This window comes from Fundulus heteroclitus, chromosome 2 (genome assembly GCF_011125445.2).
Source record: "Fundulus heteroclitus isolate FHET01 chromosome 2, MU-UCD_Fhet_4.1, whole genome shotgun sequence".
NCBI classification, from domain to species: domain Eukaryota; kingdom Metazoa; phylum Chordata; class Actinopteri; order Cyprinodontiformes; family Fundulidae; genus Fundulus; species Fundulus heteroclitus.
In genome coordinates, this window is record NC_046362.1 from 12,134,770 (window position 1) to 12,146,885 (window position 12,116).

Sequence of the window (12,116 nt, forward strand, 5' to 3'; positions counted from 1 at the left end):
TGAACTATATTATTCTTAATATTAATCAAGGTGTCAAGGATAAATCTCTCATTTATGACCCCCATGTGAGAAATTAACATGCTTAGAATGATGACTTCAGTATGCTTCAAATGATTTTGAAAATGATTATGTCCTAGTTATTATTTATGAACTACTCACTCTATTTTTTCAACAAAACTTCAAATAGAGTTGGCGCATCGCAATAAATCAGGATTTAATAATTTCAGTGCAAGTGAAATTCACAAATTACACAGATTTAATCATACACAGACTGATTTAGTTATGAGGCTCATTTCTGTTAGATTTAATGATTCTGGCTGATGGCTAAGGAAAAAAAAGCTAAATTTTATTTACATAAGACCAATTAAGAAGACAGAAATGTTACGTCATCACCAAAATCCATACAAAAACTGCTGACTGGACAGTTGTCTAATGGACAGTCAGTGACAGCTTTCATAAAGTTAAAGGCAGTTACTAAAAAGGACTCTCATATCAAAGCATATGAATGGAAAGTTGAAGTAGAAGGAAAATGCGTGAAAGAAGAGGATACAAAATTAGTCTAAGAATGATTAATAAGGTGTTGACTGGGTCCAGGGTCCACATCTGAAGCATCTTATCTGAAGATTGAAATGAGTGGCCTGTTGCTTGCTCCAAAACTCTTCTAATGTTAAGTGAACTTTCACATTTCATTTGAAAATCAAAATTCAGATGTGTGGAGGAAGAATAGAGAGTAACAGAATCCAAGATGCCTGAGATCCAGTGTGATGTCCCACAGTTGGGAATCATGTAAGTGGTAAAAGTCCTGCACTTGTATATATCTATCTTAACCAGCCTGGGATGGCCTAATGCCTCAGCAGTGCCACGGGCATAACACCACCATACAACGAAGGATCTGAGCAGAAATCTTATGTAAGTCTCACGTAAAACAATCTGAACTTTTGGGTTTTCTTAGCAGTAAGCAACGTTACTCTAAACTGAAAAAAAAGAAACGCTAGAAACTGTATTGATCTTAATGTTCTGAATTGAACTAGTGAAATTAAATGGTATTCTAAGTTATTGAAATGCGCCTGCATACATCTTCCAGTAAAAACGCCCATAGAAACACTTTATTGTATTGTTGGGGGAAAAAAAAGTGCAATGTGCAACACTGCAGAGAAAAACTAACCATGCATTGTTCATTTTATTGCCAATCAGCTGTTACTGGGCTGTAACAAGCACATACTTTCAGCCAATCAGAACATGATCAACAATCTCGGCTCCGCCTTCTTAGTGTTACACAGCCATATCAGCCAATAGCATAGCGTCTTTCATGACGCTGATACTGTCGCAGACCAATAGGAGGCGTCCTCTGGAAACCTTCATTCCCACCCCTCGAGTGAAAGCCACAGAGTTTCTTGATGGCGATAGAAAGAAATGGTAAGTGGGAAGTTGAGACCATATTGTCGAAGATTTAACGGTTCAAACTGGGCTTTGACTCGATTTTTGAGCCATCGGCGTCTCCGCGGCCCTAACGCCGTGTTTCAGCGGGGTTGTCACGGCTTTATTTGACGTCAAAGGACAGATTGAGATCGACTATGTTTTTTTTCCCCCCTTTCGTTGTGACGCTTGTTGTTTCTGTTGATGATGAGGAACCCATCCGACATCTGTTTTGTGAAATTAAGTAGATTATTCAGTTGATGAAAGTTTCTCTTAGCCGGATGGAAATGTGTTTGTGGCCATTTTTCGATGTTTTCGTGTCATTCATTTTGAACGCAGCAGAGGTTGCGTCATGTCTCAACTTGTTGACATTCTTTTGTTTACAGTGTTAGACCCGACAGGCTCTGCGTCTCAGAAGATGTGCATTGCGTTTGCCTTTCCGTAAAGAGGACCCCACGGACCTCTCGTTTACCTCGTCGTTTGCAACATTTTATTGCTTTGGAAGCGTTTAATTACCAATGTGCTATCAATGGATCAACGGTTACGAAAGCGAAGCCTCTGGCTTTCCTGTACGCGGAGCGCAAAAGCTCGCTCTTTACTTCTTTCCTATCTGATTCATCTTGGCGTAAACAGCTTCCTTTTTACTTTAACCCCATGCCAATATAGAAAACCTCCCCTTTTATAGCTTATACAACAATTTAAGTTGCCATAAATATCATTCTCGTTGTCCTGCGTTCGTGTTCCAAAGTTGCGTTTGACAGTTTTTAAGAGGATTTTCTGTTATTTAACTCTTCTGCTGCGTAGCCGTGAATGAATGAGCTCTGATGCGCATGCGTCAAACCCCCTCTTAAGTTTATAAACACGGCCTCCATGCAGCGAGTCACATGACCACTCATAGAGACAAAGGATTCCCTAATGGCTGCCCACACTTTCCTTGATATTCATAGTTAAAAGGACATTCGTGGCTTCAGACAGTCTGGAGCTTTTAATTTATTATTATTATTATTATTTTTTTTTATATTTTTTACCAAGGCTGAACGTCCTTGACATCTGAAGTGTGTTGTGTAATGTGGGCTATGAATTAAAAACTATTTTAAACAGAGCAAAGAAACCCACACTTAAGCAATTAATGGGACTTAGCATTTGTTTTTTTATTGAATTCAATAAATTCCAGTGTGTGTGCATATTATATATATATATATATATATATATATATATATATATATATATATATATATATATATATATATATATATATATATATATATATATATATATATATATATATATATATATACGCCTGCATACATCTTCCAGTAAAAACGCCCATAGAAACACTTTATTGCATTGTTGGGGGAAAAACGTGCAATGTGCAACACTGCATATATATATATATATATATATATATATAGATAGATAGATAGATAGATAGATGTCTTGAACTGTCATTGGAAATACAATTTGTAAAAGAAGGAAAAGATAAATCTTACATATCTATTCTTCCTTTGTGCTTCATCTGTACGCCACCTCACTGAGGCTAAAAATCTGATTTATGAGTTTCCAACCGTTAGTTACGAGTCAGGACCTGTCCGTTTGAAAATCATATGATTCCAGCAACCAGACAACTTCATATCTAGCTACACAGAATACAAACTGGTCTAAATTTGGTTATTAATATTTCTGTCATAATATTAAGATCCAGCTGCATAGAATGTATTTCAATCCAAATTCTAATAAAATAGAGTTGGTTTCAGTTGATTGTTTCATGTCAATTAATAAAAAATATTTATCAACGGAAATCGAGGTGATTGCAGAGATCCGTTGAACTTAACTGTGTTTTTTTTTTTTTTTTTTTGTCTAAACCAGCTGACATTACTAAAGATGCAAGCTAAGTAAGCCACTTGGCAATCTGTGTCGGGGAAAAAAAGAGGAAACTACGTATTTCAAGAATGGACGAGTCCTTTGATCCACTCAAGTGTAATGAGGACCTGCTTTCCTCACCTGGCTGCCCCATGGAATACGGTGAAAAGCTAAACCAGCAAGACGTTTTTTTTTTTTCTTAAATTTTTTTTAATGCCATGCTCAGGCTGAATTTTGCTTTTTTTTGTAATCTTTCTTCAGACGACATGCCTGAACTGCAGGAGGTGGAGGAAGACCAGAGGTCTCAGGGCTTATTTCAGGTTGGAGCCGTGTCCCACCAGGAGCTCAGCTGCTCCCCTAACACCAACTGGCTCGCCGAGCTAGCCAACATCGCCACCAGTCCCCAGAGCCCTCTGCTCAAGGATGTGCCACACAAGAGGTTCATTAATATTTGCACTGACTTGAAAATCAGCCAAGGGAAATGAATACATTTAGACACATTAAGCCCACTGTGAGACTGAAACTAGCAGTAATACTCCAGTACACCCGAGGGGGAGTTTTCACAAAGCAGGAATGGCAAGTTAGCAGTGTACCTTAGAGGAGTTGTCGGTAAATACCCATGTACCTGTACTGATTTCAGCCTCTGTTCTGTTGAGATCATTACTATCTAAAACAACAAAATTTGCAAGATGTTGAACTTTTTCCAGATATATGCACCACTTTAAAACTCTACATTTGTCACATACACAGTAAGTGCATGTCCAAAGTAATGTTGGTTTTGTGTAAAATAAATAAATAAAAATGACTCTCCAACTGTAATATCAATTCCAGATCATCTCCAGTCCACATCTTTGGAAACAGTAATAGTTTACATTCCTATGCCCGGCCTCCGTTAGCCAGCAGCGCGCCCAGCCCTTCCAGAGGCCACCTCAGGGAGCGCAGACGCATCAGGGTAACCTTCACTCTCCACCTACCCTCTAAGCGACAATTTCCTGTTAAACTCTTATTATCTGGCTTTCTGTTCATTCGTCTCATTGTGAGAATTATGGCTTTCTACCTACAACAGGCCAGCAGTGAATCAGAGTCTGGGGTTTTCTCCATGTCCTCGTCGTTTTCTGATGATGAAGACATGGCGTGGTCTCATTCCTGGCCCTCCACGGCCTGGCACTGCTTCCTTAAAGGTGAATACATATGGATAAATATTTGCACCGCCCTACAAAGGCAGTCATACACCTTGAACGTTTGCTTTAACAATTTAATATGTTACAACCACAAACTCCAATGTGTTTTATGGGGACGTTATATTGTAGACCAACACAAATTAGCTTATTGTTTTTAGGAGTGGAAGGCAATGGACGCATAGTACTTAAAGTTGGTTTTACAAATAAAAATCTGAAAAATGTGTACAACTCGAAATACACAGCTAACGTTTTTAGATTTTTGTTTGTGAAAAATGTGTTCCAGACACAGTGGAAATGTGCTGCTTTCTGTTGGTCTTTCACATAGAATGAAAATGAAACATCCTGAAGTTTGTGTGTATAGCTTAATAACATATGAACAAACCCAGTGTGCGATTTGCAAAAAAACCAGGGGGGAGGATAATTTCAAAAGTTGTATTAATGAATCAAAGTTTTATTAATAATGGTTAGCTAGCAGGTGCTCTTTCAGGTAGCTAGCTAGATCCAGTAGGTTAGACTTTTGTTTTTAAACTTGCGCCATCTACTGTCGGGACTCAGGAGTGGGTATTAATTTACTTTAACCGCTTTGAGCAGAAAATGTAATAATACTCTTTAAATACAAACAACAAAATTAATTTACAAATGTGAAGGACACAAGACATGTATTAATATCAATTTTGAAAAATCCATCATATTCAGGGGTTAAAGCAAAAACAATCAATTTGACTGAAAACATTTTCTAGTCAGCCCATATATTCCCGGGCCGTGGACGTCATGCCACCTTAGTAACCTCATTTGCTTATTGTAACAAGTCCACTTTAACCAAATCTGACATTTCCATTGACAATTCCTGTATCTCTGCCACCTTCCAGCTTCAGAGCCTTTGCCCCAACCTGGACAGCCCTCTACATAATCTCCTTCACTTTCCACATCCATAACATCACCTGGTTAACTTTCATATTTGCAGCATCAAGCAAGTTCTTCCTTCGCACTTTTGCCAAACTGGTCCACAGTCCACTCACCTTTCCACTTTACAATTTCAAAACCCTCCATAAACTGCAGCTAATTCAAAAGACAGCAGCTTCATCATTACATCATCTTCTTCACACCTGTACATTAACTCCACTGTCACATTCAATATAAATCAACCCTATATACTCTGTGTCCCCGCCTCTCGCTCATTGACTGCTGGAGATGGTCAACAGCCCCTCCACGACCTTCTTTGTTACAGAAAAGCGCAGGTGGAATAATATTTATGATTTTTTTAAACTTTTTCCAAATCAGACCCAGTCAAACCGGGACATCGTTTCACATTCCGACCCTCCTTCTTCTTCTTAAAAAAAAAGCGCGTCATGCTAAATTAGCCGAGCTACAGCGTTACTCTTTCAGTTTTAAATAAAACATAACAGCAACAGACACACTTACCGAGGGAAGTTGTTGTCAGCTGTTTTATGCACTGAACTTTCTGACCTGCTGGTTTACATAAATCCAAAGAAAACCTTTGACTACCGCTACTTTCATTCATGCATCTGTGGTCAGTTTGAGATTTTCTTTTAAAAGTTAAAATGATTGAACACCGATAAACCTCAGACTGGTAGATTTCCGCTTTGCAAAGACCCGCCCTACTCTCCTTCTGATTGGCTAATGTCCTAGCTCTGCCAGATTTCATTGGTTAAGTGCAGCTTCTGTTTAAAATCTTGAATAAAAAGTCTACACGGAACATTTTGCGCTCATTTTCCAAAGTCCCTCACAGCGACGGAGAACATTAAACCCCTGATAGTATTACTTATTCAGATCAGAAGGGGGAGGAATGTATCCCCCCCAGGGATAAAACACGAATGACCAGAGGGGGGGACGTCACAACCAGAGGGGGGGGAAATCCCCCCCCATCCCCCCCAGCAAATCGCACCCTGAACAAACCATTTGTGTGCACAAAAAAACTAACAAATCGTATAACACTGTTAAACTTAAGCAAGTTATTTCACTCAAGAAAACACAATTTGATCTCAATGAAGTCAGACTCCAAAGGTCGTGCAATAAATGAATGTGAAATCTGCACTCATTAGGCAAAGGTTTACTCTGCACTCTGATCTGACAACAACCAGTGTTTTTTTTATTTTGGGACAGTGTGGAAGAACTCTGGTGTTCAAACTGCTGTCCTCCGTCACATTTCCATGCATTCTGCTTGTTGTATTTTACTCACCAGCCTATTGATCTTGTTCCATTGTTGTGTCGATTTATTCAGGAACTCGCCTGCGCTTCCATCGAGGTCCTAACGTAGAATGGCAGGAAGCTGATGAACTCGGGGAGTCAGATGACGACTCTGATGATGAAAACCTGTCAAAGTCCTCATTCTCAATCAAAGTAAGGCAACGCAGGCCTCGATAGCTGAGAAATAATTCTGAATTTTCAGACTTTTCCTGAACTGGCCACAAGATGGCAGACACGTTGCCAGGAACATTGCAGTAGTCCAGTAAATGAAACGATTTGCATTGACAGAAACAGAAAGAGATGTTTCAGGGAATGAGACACTGACCTGTTTCTAGACCAACTGCACACAACACTGTGATTTCAGCTTGCTCATTATGCTGGTAAATAGTACCCTTATTGGGTTTGTATGCTTCATTCACAGAGATTTGGTTCAGATGGACTTAAACTGGTAAACCATGAAGATACAATATCCTTTGGCCAGGCTGCCCTCAAACTGACCTTTGACCCCGGCTCTCCAGAAAAAGGCCTCCTTACAGCTGAATGCAGATTGGATCATCCATTTTTCGTTAAGAACAAAGGTACCTTTGGACTTTACCGTCAAGCAGTGTGAATTTATTTGTTATTAGGCAATAAAGATTAATTATATTTCCAGCCATGCATAATTCGTTGTCTTTTGCACATCGCAAGCCTATTAATATCCCCTAAATATATTTGCATTTTGTTATGCAACAGCCACAGAATTCTGTGTCTCTTATTGGGGTTTTATGTAAAAGATCAACACAAAGTAGCAAATTTTCAACAATTTCAAAATCTGTAAAATAGTGGTGTGCATTTGCTTTCAGCTCAATTTCCTTTAACAAACTTGAATAAAATCCAGTTCAGCCAGCTGCTTACAGAAATATTTGGTAGGTTGTGCCTTTTCAGGTATTATGCAGTCAAGCTGTTTTTGCCAATATTATGTTTAGCCATATAGATGGACTTTCTTTGACTTTTATAACCACACCGTATCCAGATTTTAGTGATGTGATACTAAAGCGCACGTAGTGGTGGGGACATTCCGACACTGGAAGTGAAAGAGGAAAAGAACGAAACTCGAGTTAACTAAAATCTATATTGTCATCTCAATATTCAACAATTGTGCATCTCTAGCTTAGAAAAATCTATTTGAGATTCTACAAGACCTGTGAATTGCTTTCACTGATGCTCTCTATCCAGTCTGATTGAGTTGTTTTACAAAAAAAAAGGCCCTTGGGCTCGAGATTCGCAAAGCTGCTAATAACAAACCCTTGTAAGAATTTGCTGCTGTAACTACAGTGAAAGGCTGATCTGAAAGCTACTGAACCAGGGGCTAAGTACATATGTAAACCACATTTATTTGTTAAAAAAAAGACAAAACACATCCTTTGTCCTCCACAATTATAAACCTCCTTCTGTTGGTGCTGCTTGTGGTTGTAACCTCAAAAAATTATCATGGTTTTGTTTTTGAAATGGCTTTACATTTTTTTTTTTTTTTACCAATTTATAAAGTTTCATGTGTTTCTGTTAGGGTGGTCTTCCTTTTATCCAAGTCTTACTGTGGTACACCATGGGATTCCTTGCTATGAGATGCAGCTGGGAGATGTCTGCCTTCCACCAAACCACCCAGATGCTATTAACTGTGATGACTCAGTGGTCTTTGACACTTTCAGAAGGTACACCGTTTGCATCCTTTTTTTTCTCATCTCTATAGTTCGAAGACCGCACAATGATACATCGATCAGAGATGAGACAACAGCATGTGTCCGATTCTGTATGCATGCTGTTCTTTTGTTCATAACTTGTATCATTAAAAACAGTCCTGATGTATTTCTGGACATAAATATGCAATATTCCTAGCATTGAAAATTAACATAATGACATTTTAATAATAAACGTGCATACATTGGAAGCACTGTATTGTGCACAGGGAGAAACGTTATTGTAGCTGTTACAAATTAAATGCACACCATGCTACAATGTCTCCCATGAAATTTTTTTCTGTTCCAGCTATGACTTCACCCCGCTGGATTCGTCAGCAGTCTATGTTCTCAGCAGCATGGCCCGTCAGCGCAGAGCCTCCCTGTCCGGCGGGGGCGCTGTCAGTCCAGACTGCGACAAGCTGGTGCGCTCCTGCTCCCCGCAGTCTTCCAGTAGCAAATCCCACCGCAGCCACCACTCAGGGACAGCCAGCAATGCCACGCCTACAAAATGCAAGCGGCCAATGAATGCCTTCATGCTGTTCGCCAAGAAGTACAGAGTGGAGTACACGCAGATGTACCCTGGAAAGGACAACAGGTGAACTATGGCAGTTATAGTCCAATTACTTCTTTTTTTCTGTAGATGTCTTTTTTTATGGAAAAGATTGTTTTGCAAAGGTTTGACAGTTTAGTATTTTCCTTCACCCGTAGGCGATGGACTGAGCAGGTATTATGTACATTAGATATGCATCATGAACACCTCAATGATCACACAATAATTTACTTTACACCGCAGCTGCCTCTAACAAGTCCCTTTCAGCCTTGCAAGTAAAGTCATTCTTTGTGTCTTTCTTTGAAATAAACATACAGGACCATCTGCATCAGCTTTTTTGGGGTGTTTTACCTTAGTCACATGTGTACAGACCCCAACTCCCCAGAAAGCCTGTTTTTTTTTTTTACTTAAACAAATAACTAAATAACGGCTCTAAATGTGTACTAAGTTATTACTCTGTAAAGCTACTCAATATGTTGAGTCACAGTCCTCATTGGAGTATCAGTGTGTGCAAAATCGTATTCGCTTAGTACTACTTTGATGCAGTATTTAAAAGATCATTACATTTTAGGTGCGATGGATTCTCTTTCTTCATACCAGTCAGGCCCGTTGGACCTGATGTAAGCTCTCAGTGACCACACCTGATACAGAAATTAGTGGCTGACATAATAAAACTCATGCAGAATGGTGAGGATGTCATGATGCATGAAGGAAGAGGAAAATCCAAGTTAATTAATCTATTATCCATAATATAACTATTATCATGATTGTAATGTGCACCAGTAATTTTGCACTTGATCTGCTAACAGTTTTCCCAGTCATGCAAATTCAGATTGCTAGTAGTAATTTTGTTTTAAATAATTATTTTAATATTTGTTTAATTGGTAATAATTGACACTAACTTTTTAAAACCCTTTTAATTAGGCGTTAAAAGAAAGAAAATTGTATTTCCATATTTGATTTTGCTCCCCAAATCCAAAGCTCGAGAGCTCTTGTCCTGCAACTTTACGGTGCATGCCTGTTCCAACGCACCTGAATCAAATGAATGGATTTTACCAGCCTCTGTATAAGAAATGCTGAGGAGATGTTGGAACAGGGATGCAACTAAAATTGGCAGGACAGTGGATCTCAAGGACTCTAGTTGGAGATCAATGATGTAGACACTTTTGGGTTGAACTGTTGGTGCTATTAAAATTTGGCAGGAAAACTGAATGGAGACAAATCTTTTTTTTTTTTTTTTTTTATAAGTGCAAAATAATTGCTTTTTGTTTTAAAGCAGATATATTTTAAAGCACATTAAAGTGTTTTTATCTTGGTTGTTTTCCAGCTTTAACAGGATATTGGTTGTAAAAAAAAAAAAAAGTGGATTCAATTGTATTTATCCCCTTCATTATTTTTGAGTTCCTGAAGCAAAACAACAGGCATTTCTTTTGTGTAATTTCCCCTTTTCTGTTCTCTTTTTTTTAATTAGTCTAAGTTTGTCCTTCATTTAGAAATGATCACCTAAGTAAAATAATTCATGAGAGCTTTAGTTTTAGATCCTGTAAAATTGACTTCTCAGCATGTTTTTATATTATATTGATATTAAGAAAAAGGGAAACAAAAGTAAAACATTTTGACATGTCAGGAATCCTTCTCCTTCTGCTTTGACGTCTAAACCCCAGGGCCATCAGTGTCATCCTGGGTGACAAATGGAAGAAGATGAGGAGCGAGGAGAGGAGGATGTACACCATGGAGGCCAAGGCTTTGGCAGAGGAGCAGAAAAGACTCAATCCAGACTGCTGGAAACGGAAGCGAACCAACTCCGTAAGACACACAGTGAAAGATCTTTAAAGTCTGCTAGCTTTTAATAACAACATACACAGGGAGTTCACCTGCATCTCCTGTTCTCCTCTTTCAGGGCTCTCAGCAAACCTAGAAAATCCTCCAGACTCTCTGGCAGCTGGTGTTTTTGGCCTGGAGACGCGTTTCGTCGCTCGATGCCTCTTTGCTCTCCTGCATCCTTGAGACTCAACTGTGATGCTGAATTCACTCGCGTTTGTAACCTCAACAAATTATAGTGACAAAACAGAACTGAAATGTATGCAAAACATGTAATCTAGTCACTAACAGCTTATATATTTTCATGCATGTATACTTTTTAAAGATCTCTTATTCCCTTGAAAAAAAAAGTGTGAAACCTCTCACCTACTTCAGGTCATTTCTTATTCAGTTGTGAAGAAAAACTTACTTGCACAGAAAAAGCTGCAAGCATCTGTTAAAAATGTAAAAAGGGGAATTTTTGAAATCTTTTATACTGGTTTGTATTCATTTTGTGAGGCATATGCACAAATACGTAACTCAGTTTGTATTACAGTGTATATTCTACTGCTTAACTATGGCCAACAGTTTATATGAATCCCTATCATGCCACCTGTCAACTTTCTGCACTTTATATAAATAATGTAATCTGAATCCATACAGCCATTGTATACAGGTAAACAAGCCTGTTTGTATATTAAAACTAGTATCTTAATAGTTAGCCATTTGACACAGTGATGGCCCAGCAGCCATGCGCTGATTTCAGGTTGAATTTTAAGTGCTGTGTTCATAATGTACAGGTTTCACTGCACCAATGACCCCTCTTGCACAGAATATCCTTGTATCATATTATAAATAATTTTTTTAAACTTCTCAACTGTGTGTGTGTCGTTTTCTTATTTTTATTTTACATGGGTCAGAAAATGGATAGATGGATGGATGCACATTTAGCGCCTTAGCCCCATGTTGAATGTAAAAGTTGAAGGAATCTGAGATGTCTGGGTAGCTTTCCTTTTATGTCTATCTGGCTAAGATCAAAAACATTACTTGCAAATGTTATTTAGGAGGCATTGTCATAAAACAAAATGGGGAAAAAAAACTATGACATTTCTGCGGGCTGAGTGTGGGAAAAAAACATCAAAGGTTTTAACTGAATCTATCCTCACCGGAACCTTGGAGATTCTCAAAGGAAATGTAAATTAGATGAAATGGTTTAATTGCAGACAATGTTTTCAAGGCAAACTTGTATTTTCCCCAGGAAAAAAAAGCAATCCTTTGATGTGGAAAATTGTGAATCCCTTGCAAAATGCTGCTACCAAAGGCTTAAAAAACACATAGAAGATAAGCAGTTAAACAGAAAAAAGTGTCACCAAAATAGAGGTG

At 38.5% G+C, this 12,116-nt stretch overlaps 1 protein-coding gene across 1 annotated transcript; it reads left to right on the forward strand.

Annotated features, from left to right (window-relative positions):
* The first annotated feature begins 1,333 nt into the window (after window positions 1-1,333).
* hbp1 (HMG-box transcription factor 1) lies at window positions 1,334-11,607 on the forward strand. The gene is made up of 11 exons (XM_012880382.3): window positions 1,334-1,416; window positions 3,283-3,438; window positions 3,538-3,715; window positions 4,108-4,228; window positions 4,343-4,457; window positions 6,700-6,818; window positions 7,087-7,243; window positions 8,212-8,356; window positions 8,691-8,978; window positions 10,598-10,739; window positions 10,834-11,607. Exons 2-11 carry the CDS (start codon window positions 3,366-3,368, stop codon window positions 10,849-10,851), a joined length of 1,356 nt encoding a protein of 451 aa, XP_012735836.1. The 5' UTR covers window positions 1,334-1,416; window positions 3,283-3,365; the 3' UTR covers window positions 10,852-11,607.
* The last annotated feature ends 509 nt before the right edge of the window (window positions 11,608-12,116 follow it).